The sequence below is a fragment of the Ctenopharyngodon idella genome, chromosome 10, assembly GCF_019924925.1.
Source record: "Ctenopharyngodon idella isolate HZGC_01 chromosome 10, HZGC01, whole genome shotgun sequence".
NCBI lineage: Eukaryota > Metazoa > Chordata > Actinopteri > Cypriniformes > Xenocyprididae > Ctenopharyngodon > Ctenopharyngodon idella.
In genome coordinates this window covers 24665003-24692214 of record NC_067229.1, presented here as the reverse complement: position 1 = coordinate 24692214, position 27212 = coordinate 24665003, and the positions used below count along the sequence as shown (strand labels likewise).

Genomic DNA, 27212 nt, shown 5'->3' with positions numbered 1-27212 from the left:
AAATGCTCCTCTAAGGGAAATACCCTATCCTACACTATCCAAAGGACATCAAACCCTATCCTTCAAGCAAACATTACCTTAATTTTGCCATGTCCAACAGGATTTTATTGGTAGCCAGTAGAGCTGGTGGGATGTCTCTGAGACTAGCTAACTTCTGACGCTCAGACACCAGCTTACCATACAGTTCAGACTGCAAAAACAAAAGAAACAAGACAAAAAGTATGAAAAACAGATTCTGACCGTTGTTTCCAGAAACATATACTGCTGTGCGAACTTTCAGTTGCCCTTAAGAAATAAGAAACATGATGGGTGCTGAAGGCGAGCAGTACGCAGCAGGATTAATAAATAACAGCACTGGGCTCATCCTCACTCTTTGGCAGAGCTGTTTCGTATTCAGTACCTGTAGCTGGATTTCTCTAGCAGAGACCGCTGGAGTTTGGGCTCTGACAGCCGTGTGAATCTGGGTTGGTCTGGCAGCTGATCTGTATACAAAAATTAAATATCATAACACCAAGAAATGTTGCGACGTGACACATTTAGTGGTAAAAACCTTTGAACAACATACACAAACCATAATCAAATAAAAAAGCCAATTTGGAGTCAAAATTTCAGTTAATATTTATGTATAATTCATACCTTGAGGGTAAACCTCCTTTCTCCACCATCTGAGGGGTGTCAACTGTAGAACTGACCTTTGGCCTCTGAAAAGAAACAAAAGAGGGCTGCAGAAAACAATAAAATCAACCATTTAAAAGTGAAACTGTTCATTCAAAGGAAGATGAAATATTTCAGCATTCATTAATGGATGATACTGACCCGAGTGTAATCTGACTGCAGGTTAAAAGCAGTAGACTCAACATGTGCTGGATCTGCTTTTCTCCTGCAAAGACAAACCAGGAATACAATGAAAAATGCATCCAGAGATCTTTGTGCCATGCTATTTTGCATAGCAGGAAAATGTCCAGCTCCTGCTTTTCTGCAATGTTACAAAACAACACCTTCAAGTGTTACATGAAGTACATGACTGACAAAAAAGCTAACAAAATGTAAATCACTGAAGATAAAAACAAAACGAAACGAAAAAAAAAAAAACATGTAAATGTTCATTAGATTTAAGCTAAATATTAGACTGAATGCATTGGAATCTGTGCAGATGGAACAAAATAACAAACAGCACACAACCCTCTAATTTACTGACTGCATTCAGAAAAGATAAAATACCTCATTACACAAGGTGTAGCAACGGGTAGGCGCTGCCCACCCAATAGAAAACTAGTACCATTTAAGCTCTCCAACATATGGCTTATCACAGCATTGATAAACTTATTCAAGCATAGAAGAGATGTATGGCAAATGTAAAATAATCATCTGCAGTCTGCTCTGTGTTCCAGTGATATCACAAAATAAATGTAATTCTGAGTTAATGGCCTCTCATGAACACTGAATTAAAGAAATAGATGATGCACTGAAATGACAGGTGGCTCAGGTTTGCCACATGGACCCAGTGTGTCCTCAACTACAAAGTGCACATATGAGTTTGCATGTTGTTGGAGCACTTGTGATTGGATGTGAGGGTCTTACCGCGGTACACACACTCTGCTGAACAGATCCCTGTTGGGCTGCAGCAGGAGTTGCCTGTTCCTCTCATCTTCAGCTTTACTCAGCCATGATCTGCCCTGAGTCAAATATTCACATACGATCTTGATGAATATATAATGTTTTTTCCATAAGTGTGCACACCTGGTATTAAGATGTTGTTTGGTTGATCGGATCACAAGTGGACGACGCTAAATACAGCTGTGTACGTAATGTAAAATGTTTTGAGCTTGTCCACTTTCCACTACTTCCAGAGATACTTCCAGAAGTAAATTGCATGAGCTTATGTTGTCCATTAGATGGAAAAATCAAAAAAAGCACTTAGATTAATAGCCCATTGACCCTCCCCTTGAAGAAATCAGGACAGAAGTGGTTGAAAGTGGACAAAAGAGACATATTAAAACACCAGGTGTAAAGGGGTATGTGTCTCCCTCGTCTACTTGTGATCCGATCGACCAAAACGCATCTTAATACCAGGTGTAAACAGTTCTAAGCAAAAGTACCAATCTTTCATATTTCATGATCAGTAGGTATCACTGTAGTGAAACTCAGTCTCCAACAAATAATATAGGTGTGCTTGGCCCTAAAAATTCCCCTATTTATATTTTAACATAAATACCACCATCATGAGAGGCAGTTTTATAGATTTGAATGCATTCACACAATAAATTCAATGCAGAGTCCATGCTGCTACTAATAAAAGGGGCCCCCACGTGCTGAATTCAATGTCTCATGAAGTGGGGGGCGTTTTTTCTCTTTTTCCCTTGGATGAAATTGCAGTCCCACATTTCCCCCCCTCTAGCGACGCTCCTTGAAACATGCTTTACTTAATAGTTCATGACTAATCTTTAGCCAGTACCTTGGGTGTAAGTTTACAGAGAGTGCTGAATTTGTTGTGGCCTGTGGCTTCCATCAGATATTTTTCAGCAACCAGTTCTCTGCCAAGAGCTTTCCACCAGGTTTCTGAGAATTCCCTGCCGATACCAAAAAGAAAGTGCTTCCGAAAGTGATCCGGAACCCGCTGAGAGCTCTAAAAGAAAGATTATTTCATTTATGTTCATAAATAGATAAAATCAGATGTTCATTTATAGCTCTGATTTTAAAAAGGTCTAACTCATGTGTAAAAGATAAAGGCCTCATTGATGCAGTATAACATCTTTCAGGGATCCTTTTTCCTTTTGCATCCTTTCATGGAAATATCTTGAGCAAAGACTTTATGGATTGATAATTGATTTTAATTAAGTGACATAAAACAAACTCATCCACATTCTGAGCATCAAGGCAGAGGGTTTGGTTTTGTATGTTAGTGGGTGTTCACAGATGTTGTGTTTGACGTACTGAGCCACGCAGGAAGAGGATGGGCGCTGTGATGCCAAACCTCTCGTCCATAGTGCTGACAGCCTTTATCAGCTGATATGCACACAAGCCAAAGTCCTCTAGGACCACCTCTGGATCGCCTCTGTTCACACTGACATCACAACAAGATAAAATAACTCATCCTTCATGAACTATCAGAACAGTCTGAAGACACTCAGAGAGCAGATCTACTCACCCTGTCCTGCAGTTATCACAACACTCACTGCTACCCAGAATTCCAGACGTCACTTTCCTCAGACGCTTGTCTTCAAAATGACACAATATCAACCTACGATACAATTCACACAATGCTCAAAAATATCATCACCTTTACACTACAGAAATCATATCTCAACAGGAATGTGTTTATAAATATGTAAAAGTGTCACATTCACGCCAAAAACAAAATAAAGAAATATTTTTTTAATAATTCATAACATTATTATGAGTAGGAAGTTGATATATTTCCCACTAAACTTACTGTAATACATTTGAACATTTTATTTATTTATTTATTTTTGGTAAAATTCAATTGTGTTTATTTCGCTTGATCGAGATCATGAGATTCACCCAAAATCAAATTCACTTACTTTCGTCTGCATTTGGTTGAATTTAGATACTTTTCCATTTTTGCCATCATGTCCATTTTGTAATCTCTGAAGCGCTCACTTTTGGACTGATTGAGTATGAATCTTCAGGAAAACAAAAGCAGATATATTTTCAGCAAGCTCATCAGAAAAAGTCTAAGCTAGTTAACAAAATGAAGATGAGAGTTGTCACCTATTCAGGGCCATATCTCCAGGCATCCATAAGACGTGACAGGCGCTGGGCAGCCCGTCTCTACCAGCCCTCCCGATCTCCTGATAGTATGACTCCATTTCTTTGGGAGCTCCGTAATGGATGACCTTCCTGATATCAGATTTATTAATGCCCATCCCAAACGCCACAGTGGCCACCACACACTGCGGATGAAACCATGAAGAAACAACACTGTTATGTACTGTAACTTTCAGAAAACCCCACCCAGAGCATTTTCTGAAACAAAACTCTAAAATTAACTCATCTTCACCAGTTCATAAGATGCCACAACCTTAGGCACATTAGCATATGACCACTAGAGGCAATACAAAAACAAACTGCACATGCTGCTATTCAGCAGAGTTCTGTTTCTGGCACAAGACGAACATTACAAGTTGACTTCACCTGAATCTCATCTCTCATGAACTGGTGCTGGGTTTCTTTCCTCTGTTTGATGCTCAGACCTGCATGATAAACTCCACATGGGATTTCCAGCTTATGCAGCGCCGCTGTCACACGCTCCGCCTCTTTCTTTGAAGGACAGTACACAATGGCTGAGCCTTCAAACTCAAAACCACCCCTAAAAGAGAGAGAGAAATAAAAACTAAATTTTAAAAATGAATTTGTAATGTGTGTAAAGGGAATCTTATTGGATTCAGAAGATTATAATTAAAATGGAGATAGTAAGACAAAGGCAAATTCTTTAGTAAATAATTACGTATAAACTGCTGGTATCAAATTTTCGTGAGTGGGCACCGGACTTTGGTAATGCATTAAAGTAATTAAATAAAATAATTACACAAGTATCAATAACTGAAAGGTTCAAAAAATTTTATTACTTTTCTAGTCGTTCATGATTACTGGGATTGATATTGTTGATATACAGTGCCACTTGAATGTTTGTGAACCCCTTGCAGAATCTCTGAAAATGTGAAAAAATTTAACAAAATAAAAGAGACAATACAAAATGCATGTTATTTTTTATTTAGTACTGTCCTGATTAAGATATTTTACATAAAAGATGTTTACATATAATTCACAAGACAAAAAAATAGCTGAATTTATTAAAATGACCCCATTCAAAAGTTTGTGAACCATTGATTCCTAATACTGTGTGTGGTTACCTGGATGATCTACGACTGTTTTTTTTGTTTTGTGACGGTTGTTCATAAGTCCCTTGTTTGTTCTGAGCAGTTAAATTGCCCAGCGTTCTTCAGAAAAATCCACCAGGTCCTGCAGATTCTTCAGATTTCAAGCATTTTTTGCGTATTTGAACCCTTTCCAGCAGTGACTGTATGATTTTGAGATCCATCTTTTCACACTGAGGACAATTGAGGGACTCAAACACAACTATTAAAAAAGGTTCAAACATTCACTGATGCTCCAGAAGGAAACACGATGCATTAAGAGCCGGGGGCTCTGATTTTTCTGAAGAACAGAGCTCAGTTTAACTGCTCAGGACAAACAAGGGACTCATGAACAGCCATCACAAAACAAAAATACAGTCATAGATCATCCAGGTAACCACACAAAGTATTAAGAATCAATGGTTCATAAACTTTTGAACGGGGTCATTTTAATAAATTCGGCTATTTTTTGTCTTGTGAATTATATGTAAACATCTTTTAAGTAAAATATCTTAATCAGGACAGTACTAAATAAAAAATAACATGCATTTTGTATTATCTCTTTTATTTTGTTAAAATTTTTCACATTTTCACAGATTCTGCAAGGGGTTCACAAACTTTTAAGGGGCACTGTATATAAACCTGGTTGAGAACTGCATTAGGCAATCCCAAAACACTCCTGAGCCAAAAAACATTTGCACAGAATTATTCTGACAAGTTATTACAAGATTTGGCATGGCCTACCCTTTCTTTTTAACAAGAAATTGTTTGAGGTCTTGGATAACGTCACCGGACTTGCGATTGACATCCAGGTAGAGGTTTGGTCTGTCGAACGAGGTGCAGGTGATCATGGGATTGATCAGATGAAGGCTCTTAACGATGTCCTCACGGATAGACGGACTCGCAGTAGCTGTGAGCGCCAAAATAGCAACCTGATTAAAGAATAATATGTTAGGAATAGATGATCAAAATCAACAAGTGCTATTGGTCTATAAATTTATAATGACAAACTAAAACCAAATATGACTTACACCGGGGAGATTTTGCTTGAGTTTCCCCAGGTCACGATACGCACTTCTGAAATCATGACCCCACTGAGAGATGCAATGAGCCTCGTCTATCGCAACCAGTGATAAACCTACAAACACATGCACAGTAAAGAAGTTCCTCAGTTACACTGAAGCACTGAATCATTTCAAACATCATTTGATTTCTTCCTGTTTGATTTACCAACAGTCCTGTCGAGCTGCACTAGCAGAGGAATATTCCCAGAGCAGAATTCAGGTGTCATGTACACCACTCGGAAATGACCCCTGAAGACAAGACAACAGGAAAAGAAACGTCAGTGGCTGAATACACATCACTGAATCATCTTTAGTGAAACTATTCTTGGTTATTCTTGGTATTCATGTCCAATTACATTTTTAATCCACCTCAAGATGCCATGTCACAATTAATGAATGTATGAGGGACAATATACAATGGCAAAAAAAAAAAAAAAAAGTATGTGAACCCTTTGGAAATAGTTGGTTTTCTGTATTAATTGGTCATAAAATGTGATTAAATTGGTCACTGGCTCTCGAGGTCATAACACAGCATCTCTATTAGATGTCCTTGTGCCATGTTGAAAATTGCTTGTAAATCTGTTATTATGCTATATTATCACCAAATACTGGATTAAATCTTTTTATCAACTTGTTTTCTCTCAATTAGCACAAGTTTTGTATTGCTTTTTAGTCCAATGCGATAACATTAACTAGCATTTTCAGAAAAATCCTCTCTGGGTCAAAATTAAGAGAACAAAAATGTATGTATCAAAGGGATAGTTCACCCAGAAATAAAATTAGTCATAATTTACTCACCTCTTGTTATTCCAAACCAATAAGACTTATGCTCATCTTTGAAACACAAATGAAGATTTTTGTCCTTCTATTGAAAGTCCATTGCCAAAAACTTTGATACTTTAAAAAGTTCATAAAGAGATCCATACAAAAGTAATCCATATCAATATACATATCGAGAAGTTTAATCAAGGATTTCTGAAGGGAAACCAAAGATTTATATGAAGATTTAACACTGATCAACACACATACATAGAGCTCATCAAATCACGTAAACAGAAGCTCAACTGTTCTTTGTTTGGCACACGAGAACAAACTTCATTGGTTTGCACTCGTCAAGCAAGCACAGTTGTGCTATATTTGATAAGTTCTATGTTTGTGAGTCTATTTTATCAGTGTTTATAGGTGAATACAAGCTTAAATACAAGCTTAATAAGATTTCACGTGCCACTGTATTTTAAATCCTGTATAGTACCTGCTTAATATTCTATTTTTTCCCCATTATTAATCTTTTTTTAGATATAGCATGTAACATCACAGGACATGTCAAGTGCCCAAAAAGTATTTCATGCAAACCAGCCTTTTACCTCTTCACTTCCTCATATAGGTTTTTGGTCTGAGCAGATCCCAGAAAACAAGCAGGGATGTTTGACATTCTGCAACACAAACAAATGAAAGATTAATGAATGAGACCTCTACTGATATATCACACTAATTTATCTCATTAATGAACACACAATGTTCTTCCAAGAGCTATAAAATAAAATATTATTTAATATATATATATATATATATATATATATATATATATATTTTTTTTTTTTTTTCCGGCTTGAAATAACTAGAAAAATGTATATTCATTATAAAAATTTCAGGTCTAGAAATCACGCTTTTAAAATTGGTGCATATATCCAGATTTTATAGAATCCTGGTACGTAAATAAAACTGGCAGATGTTGAGGGAACAGATTAAAATGAATTTCAGCTTACATATTGATTTTTAGCTGTTGTAACTTATTTTAAAACTTGTTTTGTCTTATTTGAAATATTTTTGGGGGGTGGGGGCTTGGAAGTTTGATGAGTCCCCTAGTGGGTTCCGGTCCCTTGGTTGAAAACTGCACAAACACAAAGACGAATGAAAGATTAATAAATGAGACCTCCATTGATATATCACACTGATTTATCTCATTAACGAACACACAATTTTCTTCCTAGAGCTGCCATGGGATTTCTTATTCTGAAATATCTGATTAATGTTGTATTATGTAGACTTTTCATCTACAGGCTGACCAATCCACTACACATTCAAATCAACTACAGCCCTGAATGCATATTCAAAATGTCATAACTTGAAATACGTCACAATACGGTAGTAAAGTCAGTTGCAATTCGCGTTTCATGAATGATGTCAGAAATATGACGTACTGCAGCTGAAGCACCTGGTCCTCCATGAGGGCGATGAGAGGGGAAATGACCACACTGATTTTCTGGCAGTACACTGGAGGAAACTGGAAACACAAACTCTTCCCATATCCTGCCAACACAGCATTTCATGTGAGCAGACGTTTGAACACAAACTAAGTCAAGTCAAATTTCTTTGCATAGCGCATTTCACAATACACATTGTTTTTAAAGCAGCTTTACAGAAAATCATGATCTAAATGTTTATAATATCTTCATATCTTCATGTCTTATAGTTGGATTTAGCAGATTAGCTGGGCGATAATATAGTTCGTTAAGATGCGTTTAAATTCTAAAAATGTGCATTAAAAAAAAAAAAACTTGTGCACTCAACTGAGTTGGATACATTTTTTATGCGAAACAAAAACATGCACATCAACTAGGATGGAAACACTTTTACCGAATAAATTCCTTGATGTGCATCAACATTCAACTGTTTAACACAGATGCATAATGGCTAAAGTCTACACCTTCTAAATACTTCACTGATATATAAATAGCTAGAACAGCTATCACCTGATAAACGCTAATCTCACAACAGAGCAAAGAAATGTAGATCATGCAGAATGATATCTAACCCTGAACACTGTAAATCTCTAATGCAGATATTTTTCATCTGTACAGTATCATAAATATGTACACTCACTAAATGCCATTAAACCATACACAAAAATGAACAATTACTTAGAAAATGAACTACAAAGACTTCAAGATCATTTAGTAAATATCTCATAACTTCAACGATCAAGAAAAAGTTATACCAGTTGCCATGACAACAAGATTATCCCTCCTCTCTGTGAGAACGGACTGAATCACTTTCCACTGAACCCTGAAAAACCATGAGCATCATATGACAGATCAAACAAACAGTGTGCTAATGCCATTAACAACTACAGAAAAATTACATAATCATAAGCAACCATATAAAAGACACACCAAGACTGCTTGGGTTTCAAAACTTACGGTTTAAAGTTGGGATGTCCAAAGTACATTTTCAGACATTTAATTTGTTCAGGAACTGGTTGTGGGATACTTGAATCTAAACAGAAACAAACAAGTTTTTTGAAACTCAAAACTGCTGCTAACAAACATTAAACAAAATCTAGCATAATGATAACTCAAAATAATTACAAAATAAATATAACTCAAAATAACCTAAAATAAAAGGAAACCTGACTGTGTTATTTACAATATCATGCATCATTTACATTTAAATAGAAATATATAGAATAAATATTAGAAACAAAGCTTTTATCTTTTACGGTAGTATTAAAAAAAAAAAAATGAAGTATCAAAACTTCTCAGAATATTGCTGACTAATATTAAGACTGAAACTCACTGCAACATATAAACTGGCTCTGGACAGAGCAATATATTCATATAACATGAATACCATTCAAGTTGAATTCAGTGAATTCAGTCAAAAATTACATAATCATAAAATAATTAACTGTATATTAATCTGGGAAGGCAATGCATGTTCACGATGGACGGTAAATTTACCAGACACCTCTTCCTCATCTTCCTCAACATCCTCATCATCATCGTCAGCACCAGACTGTGGGACATCTGTCTGTTTCTCATGACCAGGTTCATCATTTAATTTTTCTATGTCATCAGCACACTGTCGAACAACAGAAGAGAGACATGACAAGAGTAAAGACTCGCTCCTGGAAACTAAGAATCAAACTATGAGTAAATGTTGAGTTTTCAGAAAAATCTGCCATCATTTAACGCACCCTAATGTCTTTCCAAATCCATATCGTTTTTTGGACTATCTTTAATGGCTCTTTATGGTATTTTTGGAGCTTGACTGACTCACTTTAAAGCTGCAGTATGTAGTATGTTTTGGTTAGAATAAAAGATAAAAATCAGTTATTGAGGAAGTACATAGTGTTAAGAAACTGTCTTCTTAACAGTTTAGAACACTGATGTCTTATGTAACCGATTTCCTAACTATTCCTCGCAATAGTAATCTTATTAAAATTATTTGTAATTTGAGCTGTCGGGAAATGTGATCTGGATTAAATCGTCAGTTTGTGTCGTTCAAAACATTTTAAGACTGGGAAAGGTTTGATCCAAAAAAAAATCATGATTATCCTGATCTCAGCAGAAGGGTGGATTTCAGGAACAAAAATGTAATAAAACTTTGCAGCAGATATGTTACTTCAGATTACATTTTTTTCAGATATATTCCTACTAGGACGTACTTCTTATTGTCATGTTTATGTACAATGACAGATCCGCACTGATGTGTTTCAAACAGAGACGGCGATAGAGAGGCAAAAGTTTCATACTGCTGCTTTAATAACAACCATAAGGGTGACTAAATGATCACAGAGTTTTCATGTTAAATTGGAAAAAAGTTTTTTTGCTGCTGCAGTATGTGAACAATCACTCTGCAGCTATCACCTGAAAACATAAACTGAGCTGTATTCACTTTCACCTTCATCATTTCATCATCTAACTCTTCATCACTCTCCGTTTCATGAGAGTTCTCGGGGGCTGATGCCTGCTGAGTCTGAAGGAAATCATAACAATCGTGAAGCATCAGTAAGTGACACAGACAAAGCACAGAAGAGCTGAATGTGGCGCTCACCTGGAAAGCTAAGATACACTCCTCCTCCAGCTGCTCCTGTCTGGCCTGCTGCTCCAGCATCTGCAGCTCATACTCTGAGATATCCAGAGACATCACACCCTCGCTCGGACTGCGTCTGCCAGGCTCTTCCTTAGAATGACTGTGGCTCCACTCTTCAGAAGATGTGGAAACGCCTTCATGACATGTCTTAGTTTTGGTATTGTTGAGGTTGTGGTATAGGGATGACTGTTCTTCAACTGACCGATCAGCCGTTTTGTTGCCAATCGACAAAACGCATCTTAGAGATGCAAGTGTCTGAGACAGATCATCCACTAGTCTCTCAGCACTGAAAAATCATACAAATCACTTTAACATCATAACTCACATAATCTTAATAATAATCAAGCACAGTGAGAATAAAATTTAAATAAACTTCAAACTTTTGCCTCTACATTTCAAGCATGGCTCATATCATGTGAAATTACAGTTTCAGGTCTCTCAAAATGTTTCCATCCACCTATTTTTAATATATATCGCATAAAAAAAGCTGGATGGAAACGCTAAGATGCGTTTAAATTCTAAAAATGCGCATAAAAAAAAAAAAAAAAAAAAAAAAAAAAACCTTGTGCACTCAACTGAGTTGGATACATTTTTTATGCGAAACGAAGACATGCACATCAACTAGGATGGAAACACTTTTACCGAATAAATTCCTTGATGTGCATCAAAAAAAAAGACATGTGACTTCACAATGGGACGGCATAACTGGACCAATCAGTGGACCGAGCTCGTTGCACAGCAACATTCTGAAATGCCTGAGCAAAGTCTATTGTTAAAGCGGATCAGTTTAATTCCCTCCCAGAAGCACCTCACACGATTGCGTTCACAAACACCAGGCATCTGAATGCAAGATAACATGACTGCGTTTCATCTGCACGTTCTGAGGCGCAAATAATTTATTATATATGAAAATTATTATATACAGTGGCTTCTATGCAGCAACTTCCATTTATCTTAGTGATATTTAGCAGCAGTTTATCAGGAATTTTGTTCTCTTCAACTCACTGGATGGAAACAGTGCTTTATTCGCATATGTTTGATGCGATATTCCAAATTGGCGCACAAGTTAAATTCGCAACTTTGGATGGAAACATATTAAAATGAAAATACCATTTTTGAATGAGAGTACTTTAAATGCTTGTATAACAAAAATTAAGAAAAATGCTGGATTTGATGCACATGGAGAATTCCAGATGGACAATGAGTGTGTCTTCACAATCTCACTGAATAAAGACTAGATGTATTAGCATACTGTAATCAGAATTCAAGCATTGTTATACATTCACTTTATGCTTGACTTTTAGTGCCCACACATTGTAACAAAATTCAATACATGATTGAAGGGCTATTCGATTCCGCTCCTGGAAGGCTGTGTCCTGCTGAGTTTAGCTCTGATTAGTGTTAGAACTCCTGGACCAGAGTTGAATAGCCCTTCTATGTTGTATATTTGTGTCTGCATTCTCCAAGATACTCCTCATGATACTGGCTTCTGTTCTCAAAATGCATTACACCTACATCTATTTTCAGGACCGAAACTAACTGCTGTATAAAGCAACATGATCTTTGAAATGGAGTTTGTTTGAAGTCACTTAACCAACACTGACAAATGCATAATTGCACTGTACAGTTGTCAAGCATCATATACTACGAGATCGGCTAAAAATATCAAACATGTTTGATCTCTGAGTCTGACTGGATGGAATCATAGCCTGATGGTAAAAGCTACAGAATTTTCTGTATAAATTGAATAAATTGAATAGATTGAAGGGAACACAATACGTCAATATGTTCTCTAAATGTAAATGCCTAATAAGAAACACATTGGGTTGTATTAGCAACATTTCAGAGTTTGAAAATACAACTTCCAACAGGTGTCCATTACTTTTTATTTCATTTTACAAAACAAGTATATTGAACACCTCTGCTCCCAACCACTAGAATATGGAAATATCTTACTTTAGATTCTGATCACACTGCACAAAAGTGATGTCCTTCCTCAGTATCTTTGTCTGTTTTCCAGTGCAGATGTCTAAAGATTCTTTAATCAAGATGTATTTACTAGAAATACAAAATGACATAAAATACGAAGTCTAAAGTCATGTTTTAAGCAAAATGAAGTGAGTTTATGCTTAAAACAAGAATACACAAATAAACTTAATTCAAAGGAAAGTTTTATAACTCATTGACAGATATTTGTACTTGTTTTAAGCATAAACTCACCTCATTTTGTTACATTTTTCAAGACTTTATTTTACATTTGCATCTCAAGTAAATGTATCTTGATTTAAAGATGTTTATATATCTGTATTGAGAAACGGACAAAAATAAGGAAGAAATTCATTTTTTTGCTATGCATGCAATATCAATTATATCAAGTAACGACGCTTACTTGTACGCGCAGATTGCACAAGTGCATTTATTTTTTTATTTTTTTTGCAGCAATTAGTTTATCCACAAGGTGGCAACCGTGCCCTGGGGTGTCGAGGTATTCAAAGAAAAACTGCATAAACATAACAGACCGGAAGGCATGCAAGCTACAGCGACAATGGAGGCCTACACAGACGAGAGATTGTGTGAAGAGGTTAGAAAGTACCCTCACTTGTACAACTCTAGCATGAAAGAATACAAAGATGTTTACATGGGCTGTAACTCGTGGCGAGAGATTGCTCAAAACTGTGCATGCGTTGAACACACGTGTATTACATACGAGTCAAATGAAGTATACTTTTCAAGGCTGTGCGTTCAACTGTGCGCATACACTAGCGTACGCGTAAAAAAAAAAAAGTATACCCAGGGTTTAAGACTTCCTGCTCTGATTTAAGACCTTTTAAGCCCTTACCTTGAGTAAGCGTGAATTAAAACTTTTTAAGAACTTTTTAAAGGGGTCATAACATGGATTTATTTTATTATTTCAATCTGTTCCTTGAGGTTCATAAGGTTAATAAGGTTTTTTTGCACACACACACACAAAAAAAAAAAATAATAAAAAAATAATATATTATATATATATATATATATATATATATATATATATATATATATATATACACACACACACACGTGGAAAAACAATTATTTTCAACCCTCATTTTGATCCTCTGTCTGAAATGATCTGTTTTTAAGGCACGGCTCCTTTAAGGCTTGTCAGTAAATGCCACTGTTATGATAGGCTAACGTCACTGCATAGGAAACAGTATCAACACCCACTCGCTATTGCACGCGAGTAAGTGTTTTGAAAACATTATCCATATAAAACCATCATTTACAGACAAAGCATTGTGAAATCATTTTCTTATGGTTCGTGATGCAGATCCAATACAGTGGGCTGCTTCATCTTTCAAAAAAAAAAGTTTCTTTGCAAACTCTCCATTACACTGTGTCACAATTACAAAACAAAAAGCTCCAAAGAAACAGGGATGTCATTAAAATAAACCATTCACTTTCAAACCATTCAAAAAAAAAAAAAAAAAAAAAAAAAAAAAAATGCACACACATAGGGTAAGTGTGGCGTGGGCGTGGCGGCCTGGGCTTTGCACTGGGCTGGTTCCATGCTGCACGCCATGCTTTTTTAATGCATTATACACTAGTTGACAAACATATTATGAGTATAACAATGAAAGCAGCCATATTTATTTAAAAAAAAAAAAAAAAAACACAGACAGGGTAAGCGTGGCATGTGTGGGACGGATGGGGATTGATTTTGGGACCCTCGGCCCCGCAGCACCGCACCTTGATAGCTCGTTGCAACATGACACTGACGGGGGTCTATCCTATGCCATGGCCATGAGGGGAATAGAGGCAGCTTTATAATATCTTATTATTAATAGCTGTATCAATATTACCATTATTAATACTATTATTATTATTATTATTATCACTGCCATTGCAACTACTACTATTATCATTACTATTAATGGCTGTATCAATACTACCATTATTAATATTATTATCATTATTGCTATTACTGTTATCTTTATTTTTCCTCTTCCTGATCCTTTAACCTCCCCCTCATTCCGGATGAAATGAGTATATTTCTTAATATTTATCATTACTACTACTGCTAATACTATTATTACTATTTGTCATTTCTTATTAATTGGATTTATCATTATTATTATTATTATTATTGTTATTATTATTATTATTATTATTTATTATTAATACTGTTGCTATTGTCACCTTCCTCATTTTTTGCGTGTGATACTATTATTATCTTCATCATTGTTTCCTCCTCTTTGATATATATTTTTTCTTAACTCTGGTTATGTCTGTTGTACTTTCCTACATGCTCCTTTATTCTTATATTTCCACTCCCACACCCAGTTACACTTAGTTACACACACACACACACACACACACACACACACACACACCCAAATCATACTGGCTGTTATGTATGTTTTGTTGGTCTTTGTATTTTGCATTTAATTTCTTTTCTGTAAATATTGTAATTGTCTGTTTGCATAATAAAAAAAAAAAAAAAAAAAAAATTAAAATAAACCATTCACTTAATTCCGAAGCTGGAATCCTTCTGAAAACTGTACAGAGACGCAAACGAACTGTTTAAACCGGACACATTAAAGCAAACGTTCTTTCACTCTTCCATTTGTCCTGTTGTCAGCCAGACTCAAGTGCGTGGAGTATGTCAGAAATTGAACGTGCATCTGTATACTGTATCAGTGTAGACAGTGTCAATGATTATAATGGGTTTTATTTGCTTTTGACGCAACGCTCTCATCCAGCGTAGGAAAAATTTCAGCCGTTAAGCAACTGGACGCCAGTGGGCGGGCCTATGGTGCGATGATGTATAACTATTCATCAATGTCTTGCTCTGAAGGCAGACATATGCAAATGTATTTGCCGTGTACAAATAACAAAACACTGATCTTCATTTGACATATGAAGAGGTGCTTGACTAACATTATTACTGGTCCTTAGAGGAAAATAAACTGACCTGTCTGTGCAGTCCAGTTCATCTGGAATATGATCAGCCAGAACTTTAAGATCACGAGCTATCTGATAAACTCTTTGTTTCAAACCGAGCACTGAGGATCCTGAACAACCTATTGGCAAATGAACACAAAGTGTACAGAAAGACAGATATAGAAATACAAATATGACATATAGTGCAGGTTAAAAAAGGACCAAAACATTATTTGATCGTCATTACATGCAGGTACAAAACAATAGCTCAGCCACAACACTAACAAGAAAATAAGTGATCTCACCAGACATCATTTTCTGTAGTTTCTGATAAATAAGCAAACCTGCCTGTTGGGAAAATAATAGATTTATTAGCATCAGAATGTAAAGATCTGATTTATATGAATACATAAATACTGTTAAGATTATATGCTGGTGCTGTAAGTGACTATTTTTATTTATGTTTTCACCATTTTAATCATATATTTTAGTCACACTTTTTTTTTTTTTTTGCAAGATCAAGTGGTAAAAAAACATCTTCACATTTTAAACAGTCCTGCAAAAAATACTGTTCAAATATTTTAGACAGTGTTTAGTTTGTCACACCACAACATTACCCTTTTACTGTTCTTAAGCTGCTATGGTTTATTTGGACTCACATAAGCATCTGTGGCAGCGTATCTCTTTTGGTCTTCTGTCAGACCAAAGTCGTCCCAGTGACTACAGCGCACAAGTTTGTCTTTGAAGAGCTGCTTCTTTAACAAGTGCTTCACTAGACCATCCAAACTCCACTTCTCACAACATCTCAGCTGAATAAAACAACCAACACACAAACGTCAATTCATCTCACTCAAAATCAGCAATACATTTTCTATGCAATACAAGATTTCTATGCAATACAAGATTTTACTAACTATAAGGTTTTATTTTCTTCACATATCGAGGTCAATGAGCTTCACTGAATAAACCTATTTAACTTAACGGTTGTTTTGTATTTGTATTTATTCACAGCTCTCAACTCTCACTGCCATGATGCTTGAGTTGTTGCAGGGGGCTCTGAATGTTTTTACTGCATTGCTATGTGGTTGCTAGAGTGTTCTGAGTTGTTGCTAGGTGGTTTCAAGAGTCAAGTCTCTTGCAATTCTGGGACCATATTCACAAAACATTTTATCTTACCACTAAGAGTTCACCTAAATAGCAATAAAAGTTTTTGGCTAAGGGTTTCCTCTTAAAACCTATTCACAAAGCTCCTGAGACCAACTTTTACTAAGGAATAGAGAGAAGTCTAAGGCTAAGAGTAAGGGCAGGGTTGACCTTGTTGCTATGGATGATGTCAACACGCTTACTAACTATGCCCACAGTGATTGGCTGATAGTGGAGAGGTCTCTGTCAGTGATTTAATCATAGAAATATTGTAGAATGAGGTATCATGTTGCAATTTTTGTTGCAAAGGTTTTAAAATAAAAATGTTGTCATTTTCAAATAAAGGCTAAGTGTCACTAATTAAACAAGTATATGTTCAGCTAATTGTCAGCCTCTTACATGTCGAATTCAAGCGACAAATGATATAAACAAAGTTCGGGAGGAGCAGGTTCGAATGATCTACCTAATCAGCTCGAGAGGAGGCATATGTTTGTCGATTCACCTAGTTACCTCAACAGTTTTCTGCATCCCTCCTCCACCCTGACTCCTCACTCTTGGCTAGTTCCTAATCCCAGGCCGGGGATACAGGGGAGTACTCTGGGTTTGGGCTAAATTTGGACATCATGTTAAATATGCTTATTTTACTTGTTTTCTCTATTCGATCATTTGTAAGTGTGAACTAGTGAAAAAAACTGCCACAGGTAATAGGACATTATTTTCTTATTTATTTATGAAAGATTTATTTTTGCCTTTTTATTATGATAGGGCAGTGAGTGGAAGAGAAAATGTGATCGGGAAAAGTCCACAAGCCTGAACTCAAACTCGGGTCACCCAAGCTGCCCACAAGGCTATTGGTGCCGACTATAGGATATTATGTTCAACTGGACTGCAATGTTTTATTCTCCATCATTCAGTACAATTTGGCTGTACATAAACAAACCTTTATGTTATGTCATCACAGATTAAAATCTATAAATCAAAACATTTATTGCATTTTTGAAGAAAAGGCTCAGCACTCAAGGATCTATCACCTATACCCTCAGTTGTGTGCAGTATCTTTGGGCAGATTGCTGAGGTAGATCGCCGGCAACAACCATTTTATGATTGTTTATGATTTGGTCTTAGTGACTTAAGAGTCCTCCTGACTACTCCTAACTTTTCACAGATATAGGAGCTAGTTTTAGTGCTAAAATGCTCTGTGAAATACTCTTAGAGGAAAAATTTAGGAGTCCTAAATTTAGGACTGACACAGCTATTATTTTTAAGAGTTTCTCCTAAATTGGCAAGTTAGGAGCTACTTATATCCTTAAGATGTATTGTGAATATGGATGGAGCACCTCCTTCAACACATGTCGGTGAGATTTATTATCTGACTTAATAGAAAACTTGATACTGATTGGTCAATTGTCATCCAGGAGGCAGATATCTCCAGATATTCACAGTCATGCCTGGAAATGCTGTAGTGTACAGTAATATATGTACTTTCATGTCTCTCACATCACACCACTGACTTGCTCTCTCATTTCAAACAAACATCTTGACGCCACCATTGTTATGCTGCCACGACTGCTGATGATGCAATATTCTATATATTGTAATCAAGACAAATTACAGTCAGCAAGTTATTATTGCAAAATAAACCCCGATCATCTTGGTTTATTTGTTATAATGACTGTCTAACTGTACATTATCCATTACTCATCATCTACCAGGTTGAGGTGTGATTACTTCACCTCAACAGAACACAAGATATGAGGAATCATTCATGCAGGGAGTTTAATTCTGAGTGTTACAGCTTTGATCAAGAATGAGCACTAGTAATAGTGATACTTGATTCCTCAAACTCTACTAATAAAAAATGCAAAGGTTTCACACCATAACAAATACTAAAACTACCGTATGATGAAATATATTTATAAATACTAAGACAGCATACCGTCTCATTGGCCAGATCAGAGAGCTCAACAATATTCTTCAATTTGATGTCATAATCAGATAATAACTTCCACTTGTCACCCTCAATTCCCACTCCAACTTTTATGATGCTCTCATCCTCCAGAAACACCTTCAGGCCAGGAGGAAACCCTGGGGCATGATGAGACATACGTGAGCAGATAACCAGGTAATACTAAACAATGACAGGCAGCTTCTACCTGAGCTCACCTGACATGGAGGAGATGTGAAACAGATAGCACTTCTCCTCTGATGCACACAGCTGCACTACAGCCACTTTCTTTGTCTTTCCTTTGGTGAAGCTGGGCGGCCATTCCAGATCAAATCCCACCGCAGATCCCGAAGCCAGACCAGATCTGGATAAGACACACAAAAGCCAAACATAAGGAGAGACGAGGAAGGTTACCAGACATTGTTCATTCAAACTCATTCACAGCAGACCAGCTGGAGAAATCGTGACATCAGTAATTGTGTCCCTTACGAAACAAAAACATATGGGAATATACTGCAAAATATAATGCAATATATTACATAATACATTTCCATATATGGGAAACTTGTGCTTATATTTTTCAATATACTGCAATATATGCATTGACCATGTATGGCTATATATTGATACATATAAGATATTTATAAATGAAGACAAAAATAGCATTACATTCATAAAGTTTTATCCTTTATTGTGTACATATATTGCACATACATGTTCCCATATAAATGTGAATGTATTGTAAACACATATATTGAATGAGTTACAATCAGTGGTTACAACAGACTTCTAGTTCCCAGCATGCTTTGCTCCTTACTGTTAAAGGAGAGTAAATGTTAAAATTAAGTGCTACTTCATATGTTTTGCTCAATATTGATATAGGGGGAGATCTCTTAGTGTATTATTTTGAAATTTAAAAGGTTTTCTGGTATGTGTGAGTTTTTGGTGTTACCATTGTGCTGAAGAGTAGAGCCTGAGGTTAGGTTTATGATTGGCCTGAACACCATTAAGACTATAATAACTTTATTTAAAAAGTAACGGCTGTGCACTCTATAGCACAGTGATAGTCTCTTTGGTAGAAACTTTAGTACATGCAGGTGTGCTTTTGTTAACTAACTTGAAAATATGAAACATTTAAAATGTAAATAATTATAAAATGCAAGAAATGTGTTACATAATATATTTGACTTCATGAGTAAATATATTTGCAATATATTACGCATGCAGTACCATATCTGATCACATATAAATCTATATATTATGAAGTATATTACTGATTATAAAATTACATACATTATGATATATTAGTAAATATATTATCACATATTTTTCAATATATGAAAAGCAGCAATTCCTTATGTATTATTCAATATATTGTAATATATTCACACAATATATTTTTTTGAATATTTTCAAATATACTGTTAAATCATGTAATATATTGATCATTCATATATAGGGAAATATATTTTCTTTCCATAAGGGGTGGGTCAAATCTACACAGGACTGAATGAACAGCCCTGATCCTTCAGCATTAGGGCAACATTTTTACAAAAAATTCAGAGCTAAACAAGCAGAAAAACATGTACATTCACAATAGAAATTTCCATGACTTTTCAAGAATTGTTTGCATTACAGTAAGAAGAATTTAAGTATAAAATGTAATTTAAAACTGTAAATAAACACTGTGGAACTCTACCAACATTTGTAGTTAAAATATAAAATTGCAAGATACTTGCAGAGAAAGTTTTTAACATCGTGCTCCATGCGGAAAAATCTGATGTTTGAAGAATATTCATAATTTGTGATCAACGTATCAGCTAAAACCAGCTAAAAGATCACTGATAGCAAGAACAAAGTCCTACAAGACGTGTATAAAGAAAAAGATGTCATCTGAGCAAGTGGCATATTTGTCACTATAACAGCCTTCTTTTATTAGCTATAAATCAAAATAAATCATTATTAGACTTACCAAACTAGTGACTCGAAACAAGAACATGGTTTTTACCACTGTTCTTTATGTACCGGTTCTATAAATATTTTCTAACAAAAACTTAAAGGGATAGTTCACCCAAAAATGAAAATTCTGTCATCATTTACTCACCTTCAAGTTGAAACCTGTATGAGTTTCTTCGTTCTGTTGAACACAAAAGATGACATGTGGGTAACCAAACAGGGTGCTTCTCAATACTCAAATTGATGCTTCCTCATTTCCTCGCTCCTCCGTCCTCCAGCCCGTGACCCGGAAACCAAGCGATCTCAGTCATCTTAAAAGGATTAGTTCACTTTCAAATGAAAATTACCCCAAGCTTTACTCACCCTCAAGCAATCCTAGGTTTAATGACTTTCTTCTTTCGGATGAACATAATCGGAGATATATTAATAAATATCCTGATGCATCTGAGTTTTCTAATGGCAGTGAGCGATACCAACGAGTATGAGCTGAAGAAAGTGACTCCATCCACATCCATCCATCATAAACATATTCACACGGCTCCGGGGGATTAATAAAGGCCTTCTGAAGTGAAGCGATGCATTTGTGTAATTGTGTAAATTGTATTCATACTTAAGTTATGAAGTGAAATATCTAGCTTCTGCCAGGCCGCCTTTTGTATTCAAATTACGAAAAAATGTAAAACTCTTGCAGTTCAAAAAGCTTACGCTACGTCCTACGCCTTCCCTATTCAACTTACGGAAAAAGCTTAACTGACGCAATGCCAGTTAAGTATTTTTCCGTAATTTGAATACGGAAGGCGGTCTGGTGGAAGCTAGATATTTTACTACATGACTTGTTAAATATGGATTTTTTTTTCTTTTTTACACAAACGGATCACTTCGCTTCAGAAGGCCTTTATAACCCCCCGAAGCCATGTGTACACATTTATGATGGATGGATGTGGATGGAGGCACTTTCTTCAGCTCATACTCGTTGATCCCACTCACTGCCATTATAAAGCTCAGATGCATCAGAAAATGTATTAATATCTCTCAGATTTTGTTCATCAGGAAGAAGAAAGTCAAATACACCTAGGATGGCTTGAGGGTGAGTAAAGCTTGGGCTAATTGTCATTTGAAAGCGAACTAATCCTTTCAAGTACATCTAAATTCTCTAATTGCACCATGAGGAGGCGAGGAATGAGGAGGAAGTCATGAGCGAGGATACACAGGTGTATCCAACCCTCGCATCCTAAGGCGTGGAGCTAAGACGTGAGGAAAGGAAATGAGGATTCACAAATAAGAAATGAGAAGCAACCACAGTTTCTGGTCCTCATTGACCATAGTATGAAAGAAAAAAAATACTATACAAAAATTGTTCAAAATATAAGCTATATTTTAAAGAATGTGGGTAACCAAACATTAGCTACGTTTACATAGACACCTTTTGTTTCAATTGGAATGAAATCATTCCGACTGATGAATCCGAATGTAGTGTTTACATGGATGCTAAATAAAGTGATCAGGTTGATGTGCTTGTTATATATCACAAGCTTCAAATACAAACAGATTTTTTTGACAAATAGATTTCATTCTCCTACATTGTTTCTTTTTTTGTTTTAAAGAGCAGACTTAATATTTATCTATTTTGGGTTCTAATTAGGAGACAGCGAGCACATGAAGCTTTGTTGCATGCTGCTTATATTTATCAAGCAGTAAAAACGCTCCTTCCGCTCCCAAAACAAGGCATCTGTGGATGAGAGTCCAAAGCAAGTTCTGATGGGACGTTATCGTTCTCCACTTCACAGATGATGAGTGGAAGGAGAATTTTAGAATGACAGGTCACTCATTTATGACACTTTACTTAACAAACAGATTTGGCCAGTTCATTCCGATTGACGTTGTTACATGCGGCTTTTTTATTCCCACTGTGCTACTGGTCTGATTACAAACGGATTATTAGGTTCCATGTAAACACAGCTAGTTTCTGGTCCCAATTTACTTCCATAGTATATTTTTTCATACTATGGAAGTCAATGAGGACTAGAAACTGTTTGGTTACCAACATTCTTCAAAAAAAATCTTTTGTGTTCAGCAGAACTAAGAAACTCATGCAGGTTTGGAACAACTTGAGGCGGAGTAAATGCAGAATTTTCATTTTTGGGTAAACTATCTCTTTAAAGAAGAAATCCTTTGTAGTGCATCTTAATTGTAATGAAAATTGTAAAGTTCAGCCAAATATATTACCTTAAATCTTCTGATAAAAATGAGCAGTCGTGTCTTTCCTGGCTGTATATGACTGTCCCACCAAATTCCAGACAAGGAAGATAATCCTCCAGAACATTCTTTTTATAGCTTCCTGGTGTCTGTGGAAACACACAATAAGCCAATTCCTATTTGTTATAGTAAAACTGTAAGCGCAAAACAACCAAAGAGTCTATGTTCACAGCAGCGCTGTCCCTGAGATACATGATCCTACTACAGTCGGATGGAAAAATATAAAAACATGAAGGGCTGCCAGGTGCTTTTCATACAGGTGCATCATACTCCAATTTTACCATGTTTGTTTACCAGCTTAGACAAATAAGTTATTTCCTCTCTACTTGAAACTGGTTAACCAAATATAAATAACAAGAACATTTAGAAAAATCCTCAAGATTTGTTTACTGAAGCTGTGACTGATACATAACCAGAAATTTGTAGGTTCATGTCAAAGGTGGCATCATGCAAATATCATATTCATAGTACTGCAAGCTTCAGTGCCAAGACACACACTTAATCTATGCGATGAATGCATCATATCATGCAAACCGTTCAGATCATGTTATAGACTAGCTGTGTCAAACTTTAGAAAAGCTTTTGAACTGACTTTCACTACATAAACCTCAATAAATGTGGAGCACAACCTTTCGTTCTACAGAACAAGTTTCATCTGAGCAGCCTGCATTTATAAATTGATGTGTATTTGATAAGCTGGTATAAGTAGACCAGTATTAAACCAGTATTTCTTGACTGTTGACCTGCAAACAGTGCTTTGGTTTTATTTGAATATGAGCATGATAGTGCTGCAGGTGCCTCAGTAAATAATGCAAATAAGTGACTTTTACTCTCTCTCAACCAATGGAAAACATACACATTAGTGAAAGCACAGGTACACAGACAGCATTTCCTCATACACAACATGCCAATGAAGAGGACACATGTATGAAAGAAAAAAAGAGCAGATTTCAGGTAAACAGGTCAGTGTACGTTTTTCATGTGTGCTGTATGTTTGTATTGTTGAGTTTTCTCACGTGTTCTTCTTGGGGTTTGTTGTTCATCCATTCAGGTAGAGTCCTGTCACCCATTACAGCTTCATTTCGTCCGTCTTTAACAATAAAACACCACAAAGCTAGTACGGCACATAATAACAGCAGTGCTAGTATGACTGTTTAGTATGCGTTTGACATATAGCGTGATAATAATATTACTTTTGACTTGCGTATACTTACAATAACACACAAAGTACGCGTTTATTGCTCACAGCGCTGAATGTCCCGCTGTCTGTCTGTGCATTTCATTCAGCACTTTATATTCCTCTAAAAGCTTTGAAAACTCAAAGCCTGTCTGTTTGTGTTGAACATTAATTTATATTTATACGCAACATTTCCAGTTACTTCAGCCAAACTCTCCCGCGCTGTATTTGTGTGTGAAACACCAAGCAGCGCCACCTGTGGGACTGGAGTGAAATCAACACGTTGGCGGCGTTACTGTTTTAGAGTCATACGCGCCGTGTTTATTTGTTTAATATCAATGAAGTAACACTGGCTAAAGTAAAGCATCTGTGTGAACAAAGTCTTCATGGAACTAGTATTGTTTATCATACTGTAGCTATTTAGTTACAATGCTTAACACTTAATATATAGGCTATTGAAAAATGAATAGGGTAGGCCTATCATAATTTTCCATAAAGATGCATTTAAAAATGTGTTCCTCTTGCAAATCTATTTTGTGTTTATGCTTTTTAAAAGCTTTTGTGCTCCTGACATATATATTGGATATGTGAGTACTTAAACATATAGACTGCTGACTCAAATTCAAAAGGATACAAAAGTGAAAACTCTCTTTTTTGTCTGCATCATGTCCTACTGTGAATATTTTATTTAAAATGATATAATAAAAAATTCACAAGGATAATTTAAATAAAATTTCATGAAAGATCGTAAGACTTATTGTAAACTTATGTGTTCATGTTTTAAGACGATAAGGAGCACTAGTGTTTTATGGGGTGCATGTGAGGTATAGGCCTGTGTGGTGACAGGAAGGTTGCCTAATTTCACATATCAGATACTGATGCAATCTGTATTATTTTACACTCATGCTTTATTATAGTGTGTTACTTCATAAGTTCATTACAGATGTTAAATAAGGCATATTGTTTGCTTATCTAAAAATTGACATTGATGCATGATGTCTGCAATGACATCAGAGTCTTAAAATTCTGGGTTTACAAGGTAATTAATTACTAGTTCTAGATGATCTGAAAGCTATTAAATACTTCAATACAAAGATTCTGAAAGTTTCTCATGTTTGAAGAAAAACAACTGAATAATGCGTGCTTCACAGGGTTAAATCTGGGAACGGAACGGAGATCAGATATAATTCACTATTTGCATGGACATACACAGAGCAGTCAAAACAGCATCAAAACAGCTTTGTTTCTGTGTCAAGTCACCTTTATTTAGTGTTGGATGTAATGCATTACTAAGTAATTAATTACTGTAATTCAGTGGTGTAATGTAACGAAGTAATAATACTTCGTTACAGTACTTGAGTATTTTTTGGGAGAAACTGTACTTTACTTGAGTTTTTAAATTTCTGTCAACTTTTACTTTCACTCCACTACATTTCCTAAATAAAATGTAGGCTATACTTTTACTCCGATACATTTCCCCAAAGCATTTTCGTTACTTACTACAAAATAAAGTCGGAAGAACACAGACTGCAAGCAAACATGTGCAAACAAGTGCCCGCACAACCGCGGTTGATTTCATTTTCCGGGTTGCGTCCGTTGCTGGAGCGGCTGATAAGAGTGCGCTGTCATTATACGGTACTAGAGCGGCCTCTAGAGGCAAAATAAAAACTATCACTGATGCCTCGTAGAGTTTGTTTTGACACGTGACCTGAGGCTGCGCGCTGCACAGAGCGGGACACTTCAAAAACGGACTTAAAACATAGACAACAAAACGGTATGTTATACTATGGAAGCCCGTTTCCGCCACTAAATAAAAAAATAAAAAGAGTAATTGCGACTTTTTATCTCAGAATTCTGACTTTTTTTCTCGCAATTGCGAGTTTATATCTCAGAATTCTGACTTTTTTTCTCGCAATTGCGAGTTTATATCTCAGAATTCAGAACTCTCAGAACTCGCAATTAACTGACAGACAGTTTCTCTGTCTGTAACAATTCCGGACATCCAACATTTCTGGTACATCCAACGATAGCCGTGCTGCCGTTCTGATGTCTGAAGCTGTTAGTGTATAAAATGTGCCACTTCAGCTTCGTCTGTTTTATTGCGTCTCCGCCACAGCTGATTCTTCTTCTTATTACTATTATATTATTATTATTGTGTCAAATTCATTAGTGAAGTGACATGTGGTCAAGTATGGTGACCCATTTTTATAATTTGTGCTCTGCATTTAACCCATCCAAGTGCACACACACAGCAGTGAACACACACACACACACACACACACACACACACACACACACACACACACACACACCGTGAACACACACCCGGAGCAGTGTATCCATTCTGTTAAAAACAACTTTTATTCACCAAATACTTCCACTGTATTTGCAGAATTGCATGATTCTACCCTTGAATGCCCCCTTTTATGGAGCCACCAGACTTGAGTTGCAAAGTTACAAAGTTAATGAAACATGATAGGTATTGGTGTTTTAGTATTAAGCCCACTAGATGGCAGTAAAAGCTGTTTTTTCTCCTTGAAACGCTGTACTCATGTACAAGGTTACCGTGGAAACATGCTATATACATATTCCTGCATAATGCATATGTCCGGAGACAAATCTTTATGTGTCTCCTCCAGTAAAATCAAAAATTCTTTATTGGTAAATCCGCGCTAAAAATAATCCTTTATAATGTCTTCCATTTTATGTAGAATAATAACGAAGCAGCAATCCTGATGGTCAGTCGCAATGAAAGGAAACGCAAGCAAGTAACTGTGAGAAATAAAGTTTCACACAGTAATGAGAAAAAAAGGCAGAATTCTGACGTTATATCACGCAGTTGCGAGTTTATATCTCAGAATTGTGACTTTATATCACGCAATTGCGAGTTTATATCTCGCAATTCTGACTTTATATCACGAAATTTTGAGTTTATATCTCAGAATTCTGACTTTATATCACGCAATTGCGAGTTTATATTTCAGAATTCTGACTTT

General features: G+C 36.0%; 1 protein-coding gene across 1 annotated transcript in view; it reads right to left on the bottom strand.

The window, feature by feature from the left end:
- Positions 1-24488, bottom strand: part of wrn (WRN RecQ like helicase) — a 39936-nt gene extending 15448 nt beyond the window's left edge. Inside the window, exons 1-29 of the mRNA XM_051910513.1 lie at positions 24254-24488; positions 24056-24129; positions 23010-23128; positions 19046-19191; positions 18819-18967; positions 16399-16548; positions 16045-16087; positions 15771-15879; positions 10778-11102; positions 10625-10699; positions 9682-9802; positions 9142-9217; positions 8940-9007; positions 8143-8251; positions 7306-7374; positions 6108-6190; positions 5909-6015; positions 5622-5809; positions 4156-4330; positions 3733-3914; positions 3543-3644; positions 3149-3241; positions 2935-3064; positions 2456-2626; positions 1582-1676; positions 817-880; positions 637-722; positions 401-482; positions 78-190 (exon numbers count right to left, since the gene is read on the bottom strand). Coding sequence (XP_051766473.1) covers positions 78-190; positions 401-482; positions 637-722; positions 817-880; positions 1582-1676; positions 2456-2626; positions 2935-3064; positions 3149-3241; positions 3543-3644; positions 3733-3914; positions 4156-4330; positions 5622-5809; positions 5909-6015; positions 6108-6190; positions 7306-7374; positions 8143-8251; positions 8940-9007; positions 9142-9217; positions 9682-9802; positions 10625-10699; positions 10778-11102; positions 15771-15879; positions 16045-16087; positions 16399-16548; positions 18819-18967; positions 19046-19191; positions 23010-23128; positions 24056-24109 — 3284 coding nt within the window. The 5' untranslated portion in view covers positions 24110-24129; positions 24254-24488. The remainder of the gene's footprint in view (positions 1-77; positions 191-400; positions 483-636; positions 723-816; positions 881-1581; positions 1677-2455; positions 2627-2934; positions 3065-3148; positions 3242-3542; positions 3645-3732; positions 3915-4155; positions 4331-5621; positions 5810-5908; positions 6016-6107; positions 6191-7305; positions 7375-8142; positions 8252-8939; positions 9008-9141; positions 9218-9681; positions 9803-10624; positions 10700-10777; positions 11103-15770; positions 15880-16044; positions 16088-16398; positions 16549-18818; positions 18968-19045; positions 19192-23009; positions 23129-24055; positions 24130-24253) is intronic.
- Positions 24489-27212: the final 2724 nt, after the last annotated feature.